Source organism: Microcebus murinus, chromosome 1 (assembly GCF_040939455.1).
Source record: "Microcebus murinus isolate Inina chromosome 1, M.murinus_Inina_mat1.0, whole genome shotgun sequence".
NCBI lineage: Eukaryota > Metazoa > Chordata > Mammalia > Primates > Cheirogaleidae > Microcebus > Microcebus murinus.
Genome location: NC_134104.1, coordinates 55,226,986 through 55,248,159, shown reverse-complemented (window position 1 = coordinate 55,248,159; position 21,174 = coordinate 55,226,986). Strand labels below are relative to the sequence as shown.

The 21,174-nt window shown below is 40.5% G+C and overlaps 2 protein-coding genes across 2 annotated transcripts in view; one reads left to right on the top strand and one right to left on the bottom strand.

Moving 5' to 3' along the window:
• CD96 (CD96 molecule) overlaps positions 1–21,174 on the bottom strand; it is an 85,811-nt gene that overhangs the window by 45,297 nt on the left and 19,340 nt on the right. The window contains exons 4-6 of the mRNA XM_020287615.2: positions 16,252–16,459; positions 12,361–12,413; positions 1,749–1,839 (exon numbers count right to left, since the gene is read on the bottom strand). Of these exons, the coding sequence (XP_020143204.2) occupies positions 1,749–1,839; positions 12,361–12,413; positions 16,252–16,459 (352 nt within the window). The remainder of the gene's footprint in view (positions 1–1,748; positions 1,840–12,360; positions 12,414–16,251; positions 16,460–21,174) is intronic.
• Positions 5,352–7,376, top strand: ZBED2 (zinc finger BED-type containing 2). The gene is made up of 2 exons (XM_012787430.2): positions 5,352–5,449; positions 5,690–7,376. The coding sequence occupies exon 2, from the start codon at positions 6,467–6,469 to the stop codon at positions 7,118–7,120; it is 654 nt and encodes a 217-aa protein (XP_012642884.2). The 5' UTR covers positions 5,352–5,449; positions 5,690–6,466; the 3' UTR covers positions 7,121–7,376.

Genomic DNA, 21,174 nt, shown 5'->3' with positions numbered 1-21,174 from the left:
AGGGTCAATTTTAGCAGACCTAGAATTAACCCGAGCTGTTTGCTCAAGCTCCAGCATGGCATTGATCTATGGTCAAGGTATAAAATGCATTGATTAATAGTGTAGCTTTGTTTGAGACCATGGGTCCAGGGGTTTGGTGCAGATTGTCCCAGCCCATCAGCATTGTTTATTGATAACTGTGAGATTAATGATTTCACCTGTTCTGGGCTAGATCCTGGGAGAGCTCTGCTGTGGAGTCTGGTTATATAGCAGGAATATACCTAAATGACCAGTAAAATATAAAATAACCTCAGTCAAGACTCTATTTTGGACTTCCAACTTCTGAGCTGTTCTGTGCATGTATCACTGGTTCCTGATCTGGCTGTGGCTCTTACAGAGAAAGGACAAAGAAGCCCAAATGTGACTTCTGACTCCTTGCTATAAGTGTATCATATGATATATATTTTAATTGTGTTCCTATGTTGTTTCCTTTTCCTGAAATAAGCTGTATTTTTATAAGTATTGTCATTTTGGGTCCTGTGATTCCTCTTTAGAAATAAAACCTTGCCACTATTAGTACAACCTCCAAATAGCCCACGTGGCAGCAGAAAATTAATGTGAAACTATCTTTCAACATAGTTCAGAATTTTCTTGACTCTTACAGCTTCTTTACATTAAAGATTATTAATGCTGGTTCTGAAGTTATTACTTGTGAAAGTAATACCTAAATGCAGTTGTGTGCTGGTGGAATTCTGACCATACCATCTGTCTTATTGCTTGGGAAAGCAATGGGCACATCAAAGCACATCTGGTTGCTTTATCTATGCAAGGCTTATATAACAGAAGAATATATTTATAATAAATTTTAACACATATTTTTAGGATTGCGTTCTGTCATTGTTGTGGGTAAACTGTTTTTCAAGCAAACTAATGATGAAACCAATAGTATTCTCAAAATGCATCAAGTGATCAATGCAATCATTCATATGCATTTAATTTATTAATTAAAAATAATGCAGCAAGGGTTGTGTGACTTAGTTACTACTGAAAATATATTGAGCTTTGTATAATGATGACTTGGGAGGAAGAGGAATGGTTGTTGTCCAGGCAGGAGATGCTGAGATTATTCTGACAGAGGCTGTCATGGTTATTGCCTATGAAAAATATGGCTTTGTGTATTATCACCTGAGCTTTGTCTCAAGGTGTGCTCCTGCTCTGGGAACTTTTAATCCTCCTGATGAACATGCTATTTGTCAAGGAGCCAACTCCCTTATGAACACTTCCTCCAGTGCCCTCCAATCCCCACCCCAGATCTGCACAAGAAAAAGTAGAAATTATTTATTGACTGATTTCAAGCAGCGGTGCTCAGTTAATTGAACACATTGCATTGAAATAAGAAAGAAATGGAAGAACAGATGGCTATGTTACAAAAGCAGAGAATTTTTTAATACCTGTATGTTGAATTAAACTTTTTTTTGCCCTCATATATGAGAGTAGCTTTTACTAAAAATTAAATGAAAGTGTTTGTATGTGGTTTGACAAAGCCAACTATATTTTGTTCTTTCTGGGAAATGTTACACTCCACCCTCTCGGAGGAGCCAGATGAAGTATCAGAAAATGACAGCTGGTAGGCAAGATGATGTTTTTCTTGGAATGAGAATTATTCTTAAATGCCAAGTTCAACTTGGGCAATGACAATTTCTAATGTTATTTGTGAACATTTCTTTCTTTCTATACCAGACCCATTTCCATTGATTTAGTTTTCTTACCTTCATTTTCATTTTGAAGAAATCTTCCATCTATAAACCATGTGAGATTTGCTTTGGGAAATACATTCTTTAGAGAGCAGGTAAATGTTCTCTGGGGTTAAGACAGAAAGAACAAGGATTATTTGCAAATTCAGAAGAAACTGGTGCTCCTTACATCTCATCAACATCCACATGAGATAAACTCGCAAGAAATTATTTTCTCTACTTTTAACTGGATAACTACAAGGCAGCATCTACCTTTAATATAGGTTGCATTAAAATGTGGCCTATAAATGGGCTATCTCCTATAGAAATGTTGTACATTTATGGCTGGAATAATAGGTCAATTTAAGAACCTAGGACAATACTAATGTTGCAAGTCTAGATTATGGATTATGGAAAAGAAAAATCATAACTCTGTATAGAATAAAACAATATTAAATGGGACTTAAGAAGCTGTAACAGGAGAGGTCAGAGAGGAATATTATGTTATTAATAGATTAAAAGTTAAAAGGGATCTATATCTTGATTCTGTTCTCCAAATAATGCAAAATACGATTTGTAGCAACAATCACAGAAACCATTTAATTAAATATCCCACTTTTTACTTGTAAAGAGTTTTCCTAATATTTGAAAATTTTGTCTTAATCTTATAGAGTAGGTAGGGCATGCCTTATGATTAACATTTGACAGAAGGGGAAATCAAAGCCCTGAGTGGTTAAAAGGAGTGGAAAATAGTTGTTAATGGCATAGTTAGAAACTATGTCTCTTCAATCCCAGTCCAAAATATTTCCTGGTAAAACACATTGTATTGAAATAAGAAAGAAGTAGAACAACAGGTAGCTACAAAACAACAGGTAGTTACAACAGCAGAAAATTTACATGTAGGGTAAGTTATATTTCATTTTCAACAGTTTGCTCTTTGAGGAATATTTTCTTCAATATCCTGGTGAAAATATCCAATAAGAGTTATTAGATCCCTATTATTTTATCTGAGACACCGCAAAATTATACCCACTTGTAACTACTTGTTTTCTCATCAAGAGATGTACATATTTTATATATGGCAGGCCCTAGTTCTTAGATCCTAAGCATTTTTCACAATTGATGAATATACTAGTTAACTAGTAAAGAACAATTAACTCTGTGGGATGGTTTGTGTTCCAATCCACAAATTAGTTGCCCCCTAAAAGTGTAGAACCTACAGAGCTGAGAAACCAAGCTCAGGAATACTAAGTAACATTTTTCTGGTGAGAGCCTACTGAGGTGCAGTTTACCATCCTTCAGTACATTGCTACAAAAATCCCATAAAACAAGAAGAATTTCAGAGGAGACTATCTATCACATCCAAGACAGTAAATGGCAAACACGGCAGCTCCTAGCATTTTCACTTGTTCAACACTTGCTTTTTCCAGATAATGGGGATACATGCATGTGTCAGGGGTGTACCTCTACAAAATTATGTCATTTTCTCCCCTAGGAAATCAAAAGTAAAACTGAGTTCTCTAAAATATATTCTTATTGAGTTAAGGAAAAAGGATTCAGTAAATTTAATCCAATAAATGCCAGAAATTGATTTTTATTTCCGGCTGGTCTAGGAAGAGATAAAAGAAGTATAGGAGGTGAAATGTTAAAAAAGAAAAAACAGTTGTAAAGGTTTGTATTAAATCCAATGCCATTAACCATTTTCATGCTTCATTTCCTCCAGGTTCAGTTAATTCACCAAAAGATGATGATATGGCAATATCAGGAACAAGTGGGGAGTTCATGGAAGGAAGCTCCTAAAAAGGCTGAAAAGATTTGACTCTTGTGGATACTCTAGACTCAGACTTTCTAGAATGATTTAGACTTCAAATACTCTATACTATCTCTAGACTCTGTGTTCTAAGATTTGGTTTAGGATTATGGTTCTTGCCCTAAAACTCTTTCCAATGTCTCTAAAATTGAAAAGCCACAGACTAAAATAGTTCAACTTGAGGTCAAACAACTTTTATATGTTTGACTGAGTAAGCAGAGCTGTCTGTATTTGGGAACTTCAACTTGCTTAAATGAGCAAGAAGAAAATATGTTAAATCTGAAAAAATATAAAGTAAATATGTACAAGAGTGTACATGCACACACATGCACACACACATACACATTCCTTGGCCAAGATGTCAAAAATGATTCATTCACTCTCTGTGCCTGTTGCATTGAGAAACAAGCCAAATAACTGACTTTTCCAATATATAATTCTGGTACATAAAGAATAAGTGAGCAATAGCATAAAGAATTATGTAGTAAGTGCCAAAAAGTATTTGGACAGTTCTGTAGGAGTACAAGGAAGAGTAAAATCTGGGAATAACAGATTCCCAGTCACAGTCTGTGGACAGGGAAGAGAAAGGCCCGGACTCTACAGGTGATCTATGTTGAGTAGTGGGCAATTCATGATGATGGGTGGCTGGAATGGGCTCCTTGTCAGAGCACCTTGAGGCTCTGCCATGAGTTGGGATGTTACCCTGGAAGGAGAAAGAAGCCAGTGCACAGTTGGGCCATAATGAGATTGGATAAGTCAGAAAAAAAAACAACAATCCAAATCTGACTGCAAGACTGATCATTTTCTTATTTCCAGAGGCAAAACACTGAAATGGTGACCATCTGTAAGTTAACCCCTTGCCACCTTGCCTAAGTTTGAACAGAACCTTTTCCAAAGGGCTTTTCATTAGAATCATTTTGAAAACATTTAGCTTTTTAGTTTAGAAATGAGAATATTAAAAATAGTTTCCATATTTGTTTACCAACTCTGCATTCCCATTTGGAATCTTTCCTCCCCCTGTTTCTTTTTTCTGCTTGGAATTTAACTTTTAGTCTCTACATGTTTTCTGCTATACCACTTCTATCTTTTCTTCCGTAATGCAAAGTTTTTTCTTCTTCCATTGATACCTTCTTTAAAATGTACCTGTCTCCTCTTGGTAGGTTTTTCTTCCCAAATTTAAATATACAGACACACACGCACATATATAATAGATGTAATATATGTGTAAATATATATTTTGCTTAAATTGTGCTTATACCTTTATTTGAGAATAGATAGAAGCCAACAGAATTTTAGCTTTTCCAACTCTAGTTACATAACATAATAAAAAGCATTCTAAATCTGTTTCTCAATGTGCCATTGAATTTTAGGGGTTTTCTTTTATTGAATCTTCCCTTTTCTACAAGTTCTTAGGTTTTTCTACTGACTGTATTTGCAACAGCCATAGTTGCCAAACCAAAAATCAAGACTCGTGGTCTGACAATTGGACAAAACACTTGAAACCACAGGTGTTGTTGAGGCATGTTGTGTAGAGACATATTTCAGCCTTTCCCACCCCTTACCCCCTGAAATCTCTCTCTTTGCTTGAGAGGCCAGATGATCTAGTCATCAAGAAACAGAACTAAAACTTGTAGTTGCTTGACTTACTGTTTTACTGCATGACTTTGGCCAGGAACATTTTTTTTCTTTTTTTGGTGCTGAAGAGTTGGAGAAAAGGTTTGCATTTGTGTCTAGGAGTTGCAGAAAAACCCTGCAGACAGAGACACACCCTCTTGGAAACAAAGCTGCCCTGAAAGTGGGAGGAGACCGGAACTGGAGGTGCCGTCCTCCTGGGGGTAGGAGTCAGCTAACAGCCATCCAAGGTGAGCAGAAAGGCATCCACTCAGCACCGGAGAGATCAGAGACAAGTCCAGAGCCCTGCTTGCCTGTAAGTACCCACTTGTGGCTTGGGGGATTTCCTAACTGTCGGGGTTGGCAAGCTTGATGAATAAAGCTCTCATTCATTTAAGAAATGACCCAATAAAGGAGAAATGAAGTCAAGCTGTTTTTAAAATGCAATATAATTTCCCATCTATTTATTTATCTTTAAAATGGAGTAAGCAAGCCAAACATCTGGAGTAAAGTGTTACTTCCTATTTGAAGGTCCTATTTGCTGTTGGCTTTGCAGGTGATCGTGCTGGGGAAGGCGGAGTAAGGAGAGCCGCTTGCCCAGGACAACCAGGCAGCACGTCTGTGGCGGTGTGCTCCACCCCCTCCTCCTCTGTGCATGCCAGCTCCTGCCGAAACAGCTGGGCTTGCTGTTTGGATTTCTTAGAATCCCAGCCTCAGAGACGCCTTCTAAGGACAAACCGACCTCACGTTGGAAACTTTACTACTGTCCACATCTTGGCAGGCTTCGCCTACTCTGGACTACTTGTTGCAACAGTTGTTAGGAAGCAGGATTGTCTCCTACTTCAGTATCTGTCTGTGAGAGCCACTGAGGCCCCCACCCTGACAGTCCTAAAGAGCCTGACCCCAGAAGCATCTAGGAGGAGAATCAAGAGAAAACCTAAAATTTTCAATATTCAAAAATACCTGCTGTGGTGGTTGATGTAGAAAACACCGAGTTCGGTAAAGAGCTTTGCAATTGTTGGATCAGGGAATACCTTTGCCACAGGACCTGATGGGTTTTGTCTTTCTGGCCTAGCCAGGGAGGGGTTGGTAAGTATTTGGGGCATGGAGGGAATGCATTTGTAGGCCATTTTACTTGTATCTGACTCACCCCTGACTCTCCAGTGAAGTGGAAAGGAGGAATCATCACACTACCCAGGTGCGGCCAGACTTCAACCATTATTGTGAATCTTGGAGAGTCACTGCAATCCCTTCCCAAATACACATTCAGTCCTGTGGCTCGACTAAACCTTTTGGCTAACATCTAGGCACATCATAAAGAAGAGGAGACACAATGAGGCGGGAAGAGGAGGAAGAGAAGGGAACCAGGATGAAGGCCAAAGGGGACTTAGAGATGAAGGAGGAGGAAGAGATCAGTGAGATGGGAGAACCGGTTGGCCGTTTGGCGAGTGCCACGCCCACCCCGATGTCCCACAACAAGGGGACTCGGTTTTCTGAGGCATGGGAGTATTTCCATCTGGCCCCTGCTCGTGCAGGGCACCACCCCAACCAGTATGCCACCTGCCGCCTGTGTGGCAGGCAGGTGAGTCGCGGCCCTGGGGTCAACGTGGGCACCACGGCCCTGTGGAAACATCTGAAAAGCATGCACAGAGAGGAGCTGGAGAAGAGTGGCCATGGTCAGGCGGGGCTGCGCCAGGACCCCAGGCCCCACGGGCCCCCACCTGCTGTGGGCATTGAGGGCGACTGGGGCAGGTTCCTGGAGCAGGTGGGCGCCCTGGCTCTGTGGGCCAGCCAGCGGGAGAAGGAGGTGCTCAGGAGGGAGAGGGCTGTGGAATGGAGGGAGAGGGCAGTGGAAAGGCGAGAGCGGGCCCTGGAGGAGGTGGAACGAGCCATCCTGGAGATGAAGTGGAAGGCCAAGGCTGAGAAGGAGGCGTGCCAGCAGGAGGAGGACCTGCCTGCAGCGGCGCACCCCTTCCACTTCGTTTAAATCGGGATTGGGGGAAAATCCATTCTGACAATACCGAGTTTAAACTCATAGCAAAGAGCCATTTTAGTTCCAGCTCAGCTGTAAAGCAAAGTAGCTTAGTGACATTTTGTTTATATGCAAAAGAGTGCCCAGTATGTGTTAATCTCAGCAGATCTGAATTCAACAAATGCTCATATATGGGGTTTTTAGAGCTGCGCTAACCCTTGGCCAAAAATTTAAAATGTACCGACTAAAGATAAATGCTGTTTTGCCACCATGTCTCTGTGAGTTGTTTCAGGGCAGAATGTACCAGCCTGTCAGTGTTGTTTAGTGAAAATAATTGGATTTATGCCTCGCACTTGGTTTGGGTGGAGCTGAACGTTCTGAGGGCTGAGGCTAGTCAGGTGGTTGGCATGTGCCCATGTGACCCGCTCACTCTCAGAGATCTCGTCACAAGCAGAGCTCAGCTTCCTGGGCCTATGAGGTGTTTGCATGTGTACTGGTGGTGCCTGGAGACCAGTATACAAAGCTTGTTCTGTGTGGTCCAGCAGTGGAAGGGCAAAGAAGCTTGAGCCTGAGATCTCCGGACCCTTCCAATGCATGTCCTTCTCCTGTTGTTGCATTGTTGCATCGTCTGCTTATATTAAAGCTGATTCATCAGTCTAAGCTGTCTGAGTCCTGTGAGCCTTTTCAACAATCTAACACTTAAAACTAATTAATGTGTAATTAGCACAGAGGAAAATAAAGACTCTTCAACTTACTTGTTTTAAATATTAAGAATAGAGAATATAAAAATCTCAGATATTTAAAATTATAATCTGATTTCATGTTAAGGTCTGTTAAGGGAGAAGGACTTAGTGAGGAAGAGATGAAAGAAACCCCAAAAGAAACAAGAAACAGAGAGGTGGGAATGGTAAGGAGAAATAAAGAACAGAGGAAGGAAAGCAAAAAAGAGAGAAAAGGAATAGAGAAGAAATGTGAAGATGGGGAAGAGAGAAACAGTACTCTAGGAAAAATTCATCCAGATAACAGAAAATGACTGTCTAGGTGAGTGAAGGACAGAGAATATTTTCTTAGATCCTGAAGTCAATTTTAATGAGTTGAGTTGGTTTTGTTTTGTGCCCACAGACCAGTCATTCATTTGAGCAGTAGGTTTTAGATTTTATCTGTACCTCTGAAATGCTAACTGCATGCCAATCTAATGTTCTCTGTTTTAGTTTTTAAACTATTCTTCTTTAAATGCTCAGAGACACTTTGAAAATAGGGAACCTAACAGCCCATAAGGAGAGAAAACGTGTCCAGGGCTGCTGAGGATATTCCTAAAATGTTAACTTAGGAATAGAATGAAATCAAACTAGAAATCATCCTGGCCTTTGGACTGGAGCTGCCATTTGTTTTGGAAGATTCCTCTAGAATCCCTCTCCACACCCTTGCTTTCTTCTTCTTCTTTTTTTTTTTTTCACCTGAGTTGGGAGATGGGATGGGGAGAGCTATTGAAGGGAACAGGAGATAAAGAAAATGTCCCATGATCCCACAGATCGCCCAAGTAATTTATGGGCGCCGACCTCCATGAAGGCAGAGGAGATCCTAGTGTAACAATGGCATCCTGCCTCCTGGCTCACTCCCACTGCTTCTTAGACTTGCAAGGCAGCCATAACAGCCAGACCTGTCTTCCCTGTGAGCTGTTTCTGGAACAAACAGAAGCCCAAACACCAGGCTTATGAAACACCCAGGCTAAACTGCAGTCCTGCCGTGTTTTTTCTTTTTCTAGAAATCTGCCTGACTGTGAAGATTTCAGTTGCCATGTGGTTCCCCCACAGGCTGTGGTGCCCCTCACAGGGCCTCTCCATCTGCGGTGCAAGCTCAGGGGCTCCAGTGCAGACGGAGATGGCTGCTGGGAGCCCCGTGCCTGGACATTTGGAGTCAGAGCCTTACTGTATCACAAAAGATGCCAGAAAGAGAAGGAGGAAAAAAATAGGCTGTAAAACCTATTCTTTATAAAAACAAAACCCAAAACACAAACATTTGGAAGGGGACTTAAGAAGCTCCAGGAATCCACAAGTGTTCAGGCTTTGCAAAACCAAAACCAAATAAACATAAATAGTCGAATTCTGCAAAAAACTACCAGTGTTCTCCTACTGAAGCTAACCACAGTGCGGTTTTTAGATTTTGGTTATCTGTTTTACATGGTTCTTATTACAGCAGCCTGTCTTCCTTTTTAGGCACCTTAACTCCAAACTGCTTTTGTTTCCTGTTTCATGATAAATAGATTTCTTTAGATTTTTTTCCCTTAAATTTTGTTAAACATAACAAAGGTAGGAAGTCACAAGGACAAGACCCATGGAGATGAGAGGGTTAAAACATAAAGCACAAGCATGAAAGAGAGACGTATGCGGCTTTTGGAAAGACTGTGCACACTGGAGTTTTCATGCATCCCTCTTGTGCCTTCTTATGCTGCATCACCAACTGTGGCCTGAGGGGCTCTTTGGCCCAACATCTTTTGCTCAAATGCAAAAATCTGCCTCATGGAGGGGCCCTGAGATTGAAGTTGAAGACTCCTTTCCCATCCTAGCTGCAGGAGTGAAGTTGCATGCTATGCTAGAGCCCTACGGAATGCACAAGAACAGGATATCCACAGATACGACACTCTCCTTAGACATCTCTGGCATGTCTGCACCTGAGAGGCATCATTGTTAGAATAACTTTGGGTCTTTTCTGTTTTATAGAAAAACTAAATTAGCCATAAACTTTTTAAGTTTAACTAAGTAACACTGGAATACAGCTCACAAGTGAGCGAGTCCCCATGGCAGTACAACACTGAGGGCTGCTTGTACAGTAAGTACATAGCACAGAGCAAGCATCCAATACAGGTATGTTGACTTAATGACTTTCTAAGGAATGAAGGAGAGTGGGTAGGAGAGTGCTATTATCAAACAGTTGTGGTGGTCAGATGGTAAGTACTTTGCATAGCCTCTCTGGTTGGATCCTTACATTCCCCCTTGTGAGATGGGAATCATTGCCCCCATCCACTGAAGAAGCAGTTAAGGACCTGAGGTCCCAGGGGTCCAAGTTAATAAGCAACCAAAGAGAATTCAAACCTAGCTTTGTCAGATTCCACAATATATACTCTGGTTTTTTTCATCAGCCCACTCTGTCTCCTAGAATCAATCACATAGCAGATTTATGAATGTAAGTGCAGAGCAAAGAATGAGTGAAAGAAAATGGGTGAATGATAAGTAGTGGTCAGGGAAGAAATATTCCTGAGTTGTCTACTATACACTATGTACTCCATTATTGTGCACAAATTTAATTCTCCTAAGAAACTTGTGAAGTATTTATTATTATTCCAGATTTAGAGATGCATCAACCTCCATGAGTGGAGGTTACCTAGTTGATGAGGATATGTAACCAGTAAGTGGTTGAATTAGGATTTGACACCAGTGCTAGCTGACCCTAAAGCGTGATTTCCTTTCATCACACTATCCTGCCTGGATGTGGGCAAGCTAAATATGCACCCCACCTCCGCCCTTTATGAGTGACTCAGCTGGCTGTCTACTCTTTCTAGGCCCCAAGTTGTCATCTGTAAAATCACAGATGTCTGACCTATTTCAGAGCAACACCAGGTACAAGTATGTGAAAGGGCTTTGAAGAGTTAATAAGTTATTGAAATACAGCAGGGATTATAGGAATATTAGAGTGGGGAGTTTTTAACATTTGGCAAAATCTTGAAAGATCCCAGAGCAAGCCATGTCCTGTAGCTGGTTTTGTGGGGTTGGAGAGAGATTATTCACCAATTCCCCAGGAAGTAAAGTTCTCTGGTTTTCCTAGTCAGCACTCCAGCAAGCATGGATACAAAAGAGGAAAGGCAAAGTTCCTTTTTTTAAACATTGGGATTCTTGGATTCAATTTGTGTTCTATATCTGGATTGAGCCCATATTACTTATAAACATTGGCACTAGAAACAAAAACACCTACCAAAAGCTGAATCATTAGATTATGTTTCTAATTTAAACTATTGCAATGAAGTCCACTAATAAACTTAGAAATTAAATTGTGGTGGCACAAAAATGATCACATCTTTTGCTATATACTCACTATTATAGTAGCAGTTATCTGAGAGACTAATACATGAAATTGGCAAAAAACACAAATACTTGGGTAATATAATATATAGAGAGAGAAAGAGAAAGAGAGAGGGGGAGAGAGTCATACAAAACCATCCCAAAAAATCTGAGCTATGATTTTTATGCAGCTGTCCAATTAAAAGACTGATATTCAGCAGGACTAGAAATCATAAGTTATTTAGTGTCCTTGGGTGAGAAGAAACTAGTATACAAATATAATCTCTCTCACCCTATATAAAAGGAAATACTTGAGAATTAGTGGAAATATTTATCTTACATGGGGTTTTGAAAAGCTTGAATGAAATCGTAAGGCCACAATTAAATAGCCAATTAAATAGATGATAGTAATAACAAAAACAATAACATTCATTAAATACTGAATATATGCCACACACTGTACTAAGGACTTTTCAAACATTATTTAATTAAATTCCACAAAACAATGATGTGTAGATAGTAGTATTATCCTCTTCGTATAGATGGAGAAACTGACTATAAAGATGTGAAGTAATTTGCCCACGGTCATGGCCAGCAAGAGGAAAGGCTGGGAAGTGAGTCCAGATCCCAGTCACTAGAGGCTGGGAACTACCACCCATGAGAAACTGAAGTCACAAGGCCCTATTCAACTTTCCTTTTTCCCTTGCCTCTCCGCCTACTGCCAAATAAATGGCTAGGGTTCTGAAGGAGTATAGGAGAATAAATTTCATCTTGTCACTTTGAAATAAAAACAATGGGAAAGCTGGTACAAGAAAGGGATTGGAACAAATTATTATAAATTTTAGCTGAGCAAAACCCTCCTTCTTACACCAGGATTCACACTGCTTTCTGCCCTACTTTTCCCTCATCATCCACCTCAATTTTTATTAAAGAGAAGTTTAAACAATTGCAACTATTTTTTTTTCTGGGAAATTTAAGGACTGAGGATGCAGATCAAACATTCTGAAGGTCCTAATTCTAAAAGTAAAATTTCCCATTCAGTTTTTAGAATCCACTCAGCTTCCCTACATCTCCATGGGCAGCTAATCGGCCAAGGGCTAAGGAGTAAGGTCCTTTGAGACAATGTTCCTGGCAATGATGAAACATGACACACCTTGGCATGTAATGCTACAGATTTTCAAAGGCTTTAATGTGACTCACCTCTTTCAAGACATTCTTGGAGTCTTCCACAATCATGGGGGTTTTTGGCTTAGCTTAAAGGCAAATAAAACATAGTTAGTGTCATTGAATGTCATCCTACCTGACTACTAGTGCACATATGTGTTGAGGGGGGTGTGTCTATGAGAAAGATTTATCATTCATCAAATAATTATAAATACTACTATGTCCCTGGCAGTATGCTAGATACCCAGGAAATAAAGGTGAACAAATCACATTCATTGTCCTCAAGAAGTCTACATTTTCATGAAAAATACAGATAAATAAACTAGAAGTTACAATATGCTGAGATAAGTACAATGATCGAGGACATGTAAGATTTGAAAGCAGCGTTTAACAAAAGCTTCTAACTCATACTTGGGAGATGGGTGGAGAATTTTAGAAGATGTGATGTGTAACTGATACTTGAGTGGTGATCAGTAGTGAGTCAACTGAAATCAAGAATGTGTAGGATGGAAGGGCAGGTGGATTGGGGAAGAGAGAAGAGAGGCATGTTTTACATGCCCAAATGCCTTGGAATAAAGTCTCATTTTTATGCTCCTGAAGGGGACCAGAGATCCTTAGTTATTTTCTTAACTCTAGAAAATATTGGAGAATATTTCAGCAATTTCACTGTCCTGCTAGATTTTAAGTGCCTCAAAGCAGAGTGTTTTATCTATCTGCACATCTCCAGCACTTAGCAGTGTCCAACACAAAGTAGACGTTGAGTATATCATGTTTAACTGAAGCGGCTTCAAGTAAATTCTTGAGCATAGCAGACAGAGCCTTCTATGAACCAGTGGAAGGAACACTGAGACCCCCATCACAGGTGCTGTCAGTGCCTGCTACATCCACGTGGCATTTACCTCCACATACCGAAGACCTCTTCCTGGGCATGTCTATGACTTTCTGCCTAAGAATTTATTGGAATTATGGGAACATGCTCAGTCCACAAGTTGGAAAAACTGGAAGTTCCAGAGAGTTAATGGTGATAACAGATGGGGAGATGGGTGGATGAATACCCCAGCTTCTTGTCCTTCATTTGGGATAACTCTGATGCATGTTCTACACTGTTTCTCAGAGTTACCCAGTGAGATAGAGCTCTTGGCTCAATCATGTGCATTTTATTATCTTCCTTCCCTTTCTTGACTCACTTTTCCATTCTTCTTTTGATGTTTCCCAGCATGTCCTCTCAAAAAATTCATTTAACTCAAATCCTTGTCTCAATGTTTTCTTTCGGGGGAACCCAAACCAAGATACAACCCTGAAACACTAATGGGGAAAGGGGTGTTTCCGACCTCCTACTAGCCAACAAATATCAGTAGAATGAAGGTCCTGAAAGAACAATTACTAAAAGTTTCAGGAGTGATAGGGAGAGACAGGTTCTCTTTTAGGCTCAGGAAAATCAGGTTTGGAACTTAGAAGTGGGGGAGAGCAAACCTGCGATGGACAGGTGACACCCTGGCAAGGGAAGGAAAGCCCAAGGAGACCGGGGAAGGAGATGTGGGAAGAGGCAAAGCAGCTGGGGTGGCCTCTGGTCCCTGACCTGCTGGAAAATGAAGAGCTGGGTAATGAGGCATTGTTTGGGGAGAAGAAATAGCTGGGTATGCACAACAGGTCTGTGATGCATTTGGGTATTTATTTCAGGTTTTCATTTTTTCTTTTCTTCGGCTCATTCTATATGGAAATCACCAAAGGATGCAAAGTGGGTTCTTATATGTATTGTACCTCTGTGCCAGGTTCATTATAATATATACTCAGGTAACACCCGGAAATAGCCTAAAGACTGGAAGAGACTCTGTCCAAACACAGCATACACAGCCTGCTTACTAAATAGGAAAGCCAGAAAGCAGAGAAAATCTAATTCTCTGAACAACCCAGCAGACAGTCCAATATTTGTAAGCATCCACTGAAAGGAGTTCAAAGAAGAAATAGAAATATTAGAAACAAACGTAGAGCCAGATAGGGTGACATGAGTGAGATATAAAAGAGTGGAAAACATTGAAGACCAAGATGAATATATTCTAATGCAGCAAAGAGATACAGGACACAATATAAATGTTGACAAGGCAATTAGATCAAGCTATGGCACAAAAAAAATCTTGATCAAATGGGGACATAGCTTGCCTAACCTAAAATTGATGTTTCTTTCCACACCCAAGATAGCTGCCTTCACTGGTTTGCCAATAGACCAGATGAGGCAGTTTCATGTGTGTGCTAAGACAGTCACACCCTGGTAAGTAAACAAATGGTGATATCAATAAAAGACATGAGCAGTCTGTTTCCAACTCTTCACAGGGCATTGTTTAAGCTCCATAAAGAGCCTGGTCATCAGGGGTGATTATTACCCAGGCCATTCCTGATGGATGGAGAGAAAGAGGAAGAGGGAAGGAGGAAAAGGGAAGGGAAGGGGAGGACAGGGGAAAGGAGGAAGGGTAAGAGCTAGAGAGAGCAAAGGAGAAAGCTATACAAATGAGACTTCAAACCAAATAAATATTGGCTGGAGCCACCCCCATCTTTACAAATAACTTTGCGTTTTCTTCAAAATACTAAATTGCATGACCTCCAATGATAATGCAATAAGATTCTTAATAAAAACAAAGATTTTTTGCCTTCTCTCTTATTCAGAGAACTGAGGAACAATCTAGCAGCCCATGCCCTTAGGTTTCATGAAGTTATTTTCCCTTTGTTTATCTCATTTTCAAGAACAATTGTCCATCCACATCATTGCCTTTCTCTTTATCTTCCTTTAAAATTGACTTTTTAACAAAAACACAGGTCTTTGTCACAAAAAAATGGAAAAACATCCAAAGCCAGAAGCTCCTGTTTATTATTTCCTTGCACCGCTAGGCAAAATAGAATTTTCATGTTTCCCCCCGAAATTTGTATCCTGCACAGTCTCTGCATTTTGAATGGGGCCACAGTGGATTTCACAGCTCAGCTCCACACGCCTCCTGAGAATGCAGGGTCAGAGCGTCAGAGCGCCGTCCCTGTCCCTGCAGGCTCCTTTGCTGGAAGGGAAGGACCTGGAGGGTCTCTCACCCCAGCTGGCCTTGGTAGAATGGGGAGGGGAAGAGGCTTCTGCAGAGTATCCCTGGAGCTGTGTTTACCACCTTCCTTTTCTCACTGGCCTTATCCACTCTGCTCCAGCAAGCAACTAAGACAATTAGGCAACTAAGCAATTAGACTTTGGCAGTTATAATTAAAGAGATTTCCAGCATTCTTAGGCAACATTAAATTTGTAAATAAGATAGTGATCACCAGGAAATTGACCCATCTGCTATGGTTTGAATGTTCCCTCCCAAATTCATGCTAAAACTTAATCCCCAATGTGGCGTTATTGAGAGGTGAGGACTTTTAAAGGTGATTGGAGAGATTAATCCATTCATGGGTTACTGGGTCCACGGATTAATGAGTTATCATGGGAGGAGAACTGGTGGCTTTATAAGAAGAAAAGAGACCTGAGCTAGGATGTTGGGACACTCAGAACTCTTGAAACTCTTCAGAAAAATGCCGCCAACAAGAAGGCTCTCACCAGATGTGGGCCTTTTACCTTGGACTTCTCGGCCTCCATAACTGTAAGACATAAATTCCTTTTCTTCACAAATTACCCAGTTTCAGGTATTCTGTTATAAGCAATAGCAAATGGATGAATACAGAACATGATAGCTTTCTGTGTGATTTTATTCTAGTAATTGAATCATCATTCTTAGTGTCCTTCTACCCTAGTCCCCACTCCCAACCAGAATGACAAGTATCAAGACAAAGGGAACTCCGGAATTGTTACCCTTGCCTGCCTGCTTTCTGGCAACGCAGTGCTTCCTCTCTAGAGGAAAGCAGGCAGAACAAACTGACAGGAGGATGGCAGAGAGTCCACAGAGCAAAAATCCTTACCAAAAACCTTGACCCTGGTAGAGCTCTTCAAGATTTTGCCATGCCTGTCTCTGACGTGGCAAGAGAACGTCTTTCCGTCATCAAGGATTTGGACTGGAGAGAGGCAGAGTCCGTAGTTTGCACCTAGCTCGACTCTGTCTTTGAACAGTGTGGAATTGCTGATGAGATGATCTTGGGTGAGAAGTGTTTCCTGAGTTCCATTATTCTCCTGGAGAGAAAAATTGTTACCAGTTACTAAGCACTCAACTGTCAGATTCTGGATTAGATATTTCACAAGCATTAATTCTTTTATTTTTTACAAAATAGAGAGGAAGAATTGAAATTAAGAGATATTTTAGCATATTACTAGAGAAAGTATCATTACACTTGACTTTAAAAACTATTGGCAACCTCTTTTAACACAAATGAAAATTTGCTGCTTTTCTAACTAGATCTTACCTTTTATAATCTTCTGCAAACTGCATATCTAGGGTAGGATTTGAGGAATTAAATGGGAGGGGGTGGGGCTCAGGGCAGATCCTAATTCTCATTTAGGAAGTTCTGACATCTTACTGCTAAGATGCACTGAGGAGACTGTTCTAGTTGTATTTATCAAATCTCCACCTGAACTGGATGATTACAGTCATCCTGGATCTCTTTAGAAAAACTCTCATTTCAGTCTCTCTTAGAGCCTGGAGTAGGATCAGGTAAAAAGGCACAAAATTTAAGGAGGCACTCATTTTGGGGGTCTTGCAAGTGAAGGGTCCACGTTTGAGAGTGAGTACTTCCTTAAATTTTGTGCCCTGGGCACCTCCTTGCCTAGCAGTGTTCCTAGTCCTGTGTCCTCATTCTGATGTTTATGCTAGCTTCAAAGGGGATGTATGAAGGGTAGGCTGCAAATATGAATCTGAATTTTAGAGATCAGAGCTTATTTGAAACACTTGGTTTCTCTATTCCATATCCTTTCTTGGATCTGTGAAGAAAAGCCCCATTATCCGTTCCTACCCATAATTTCCTTGGACAAGCTCCCTGGGGTGCCACAGTGTTGGTCAGTGTCAGTGCACTGTGCCCTAAGGCTGGTGAGGAGGGGATTCTTGAAGGGCAGAAGGGTAGAGGAAGGTTAGGTCCTCAGACCCCATTAGTGTAACTCAGTATTCTAAATCAAGTTGCTTTGCAAACACTCCGATGCACAAGCTCCTTCTCTAGATCTGGGGTAAGGCCCAGGCTGGGGCTTTTTTTAAAAAAGGGGAGCCAGGGCTGAGAACCACTGGCCCAATTTGAAACAACAGATGAATCATCGTGCACAGGTATCAGGGGGAAATGGAGGGAACTAAAATGGAGAAGGGTGAACAAGAATACATTTAACTGGAAAAAGTCATAAAATAATGAAAGTAAAGATCTGTGACCCGGAATCTCTAGTTTTAAAAATTAGTCAGATTTAGGGTGGAAGAAATGGAAGCCAGGTGAGTGAGTGAATTTAAATATGGGCAGAAACTGTGGAAACACGAAGGCGAGCTTCTTAAATGGTTTAATTATATAGATAATTCCAGAATATACTTAGTAGCAATGCTTATGTAAGACACTACTCTTCAGCAGAATCTGACTAGGATTTGTATTAGCCTTATATACAGATAGTATTGTAGCCTACAACAAATCACACCCTGCAAAGTCTTACCCCTGACTTTCCTTTATTCTTTCTTAAAGAAGAACCTAAGTGTCTGAGCTGCTGTCTTCCTAATGAGGAAGAGTACTGGAAAACCACAGGAAGAAAGATTGTATCTCAAGATACAATACCCCTCCGGGGTTCCCAGAGGAGCCCTAAGTATTGGTTGGTGACAGCAGAAGGCAGTGGAAGGCATGTCCCTCAGCGGCTGATCTGGAGGTCAATACATAAGGAAGCAGGCGCCCCCTGCAGGTCTTTTGGCACAATAAGGTATATTTGACAGCCTGCCTTAGGCGTGCAGAATATTTTTGGGATGATTTTGGAGTTTAAAATGCTTCTTGATCATTTAGTATACTCCGTGACATTTGAAAAATTTCTATCTGTCACTTTGTTTTTGGAATAAGGGCAGTCACATGCTGAATTTAGAGACTGGTGAGAAAAGCCACTTTTTTCTTTATTATGTAGCAGGGTATGTGACTGGCCAAGGTGGTTTAATTGATAGAGAAAAGATGCAAAACAAACAAACAAGCAAAACAACAACAACAACAAAAAAAACAAAAACAAAAACAAAAAAAACCACCCCAGCTTATTCAAAGAAAAGATTTGTTTTTCTGGGCAGTTGAATTTTGCAGAGAGAGAAATTTGTTCCTTTACTGGGAAAGATAGGATTCAGTTGCAAAGAATGCCTTGTAACCTACAAGATAAGGAGATCCTGAGAGATTCTAGAGCCCGCATTTATAAAGGGGGCCATGGCAAGAACCTGCGTGTGAGTGGCTGTCTTCATGGAGCAAATGGGAGGAAAGAGGGAAAACACTAGCACAGGGAAACAATGAGACACCTAGGGCCGGGAGAGGGAGAAATCATACTAATATTATGCTGTGACCACTATTAACATTTTCTATCCTTATTAGTCATAGCTTAAATTTATTTAGCACCTGCTATGTTCTAGGCACTATGCAAAGTTCTTTCAAGTATTATCCTATTTACTCCTTACAACTATCTGGAATAAATTGAGGTTAAATAACTTGCTCAAAGGTTACACAAAGCAAGAAAGGATTAAGTCACAGCATCAAACAGCAAGAATGCCCAGAACCAGGGACAAATAAGCCTCAGAGACAACATGTACTACTCAAAGACTACCATAAAAAATTTAAAAACAATGTTCTGGAGTATCTGGAATGAGAAATTTAAAAGAAATGTCAGAAAGCCAGAAGCCTTTATATACATTGTAGCTTTCAGGGGTGTGGGCAATTTGCTGATTGAAAGGGTCCTTTTATGGTATACTGACCCACCTTTGGTGACAGATGTTGTGAAGCATACTTCAACTTCTATCTGACAGGAGTGATCTTAAGTAACCTGGTCTGCAGGAAACAGACTGGTAGGGGTTCTTGTTCAGAGCCTTTATTTCTACCTGTTTTTATTTTCTTTTTCTGTTACTCAAAGAAAAAAAAATCGTCCACTTTTTTAAATGTTAGTAAGCATTTCTAAAACTTTATGGATTCAAACCTTGCTAGATATTTACCTTTTAATGAGGAATGTAGATTTAACTAGCTAACATATATGATACACCTGTTCTAGTCCTGGTGCTTAATAGATGTTCATTAATACAAGCTCACTATCCTCCAGTCTTACCTTTGATCAAGCTGCTATTTCATAAGTATTCACCATGTGCCTGGCTAAGTTGAGAAATTATGGAGAATCATTGCTATGGTTTGAATGTCTGTGTCCCCTCCAAAACTCATGTTGAAACTTAATCCCCAATGCAAGAGTATTGAGAAGTGGGACCCAATGGGAAGTGTTTAGGTTAAGAGGGCTCTGCCCTCATAAATGGATTAATGCCACTATAAAAAGGGCTTATGGAACTGGGTTCTCTCTCTTCTACTCTTCTGCTGTATGAGGACAGAATGTTATCCCTCTCTGGAGGATGCAGCATTCAAGATGCCATCTTGGAACCAGATCGATCAAGCTCTAACCTGCTGGTGCCTTGATTTTGGACTTTCCAGCCCCCAGAACTTTGAGAGAGTAAACGTCTGTTCTCCATAAATTATCTGGTCTCAGGTATTCTGTTATATATAACAGCACAAAATGGACTGAGACAGTCATAAAGCCATGAAATGTGCAATCTGTTCTCCTGCCACTGTCAGCACTTATATCACCCTTGGGGAACATCATGGCCATGAAGCCCAGGAACCACAGGCTGACTGGAAAATACTGTTTCCTGAACAATATAAATATATTAAGGTCTCAACACAAACAACAGCCTGCTTTTATTTAAAATTTTGATATTGTGTTCATCATGAATTTTTCCTAGCTTTTGATTTTTAAAAATATTGCTTTAAAATATTTATCTTGATTACTGATATTTTGTGCTTCCTTTAAATTTTGCTCTCAAATTTGAAAGCCTTACTCAACTCACCCTAACCCTAGTCCTCAGGTCACGCGGCTAGTGGTAGAGCCAGGACTTGAAAACAACAATTTCCCCCCAACAGTCATGCTGTTAACAACTTTGCTGCATACAGCCTCACGAAAGCAGTAGAAGGCACAGCCCTTAGCCTTTTCTGCTTACAGGCTACTTGAGGAAAAGAATAAATTTGTAAGAAAAACAAATACAAAACCCAGGCCCATAAAAAAATTAAACTATGTATAAGAGTTTGATAAAATAATTAGTATGATGAGGGCTGTGTAGGGTCACAAAGAATCATGAAAAACTGCTATGATATGCCCTTTAAAGACCTGGAAAATCCTAAAATAATTTGTTGAGGCTTTTTTGTTTTTGTACTAGAATCAGAATTTTTAATCCAGAAGAGGCACCCTGGTACGACAGATTGAGTATTCCTTGTCTACGGGAGAAGAAGTGTTTCAGATTTTGTATTTTTTTTAAATTTTGGAGTATTTGCATTATACTTACTGGTTGAGCATCCCAAATCTGAACGTCCAAAATCTGAAATGCTCCAATGAGCATGTTGGTGCTCAAAAAGTTTCAGATTTTGGAGCATTTCAAATTTTGGATATTCAGATTTGGGATGCTCAACCAATTTGATTTAATGATGCGATCTCATCTCTGTGTTGGCCTGAGCTCCTTGGAGCCAGCTCCATGCCAGAGCAGGCTGCGTTGACCACAGCATATGGCAGGTGCTGAGTGGTACAGAGCTCATTCGATAGCGGCTGTTAGCTGTATCGATTGCTGCTTCTTTATCTCCACACCGTTTCCTGTGTTCACATTTCCCCCATTTATTCTCCATCCAGTCAGTGCTGTCAGAGCAGGCTGCTTGCAAAGCTCC

Bases quoted from the DNA above. Each gene is read 5' to 3' on its own strand.
- ZBED2 (XM_012787430.2), top strand. From the start codon at position 6,467: ATGAGGCGGGAAGAGGAGGAAGAGAAGGGAACCAGGATGAAGGCCAAA.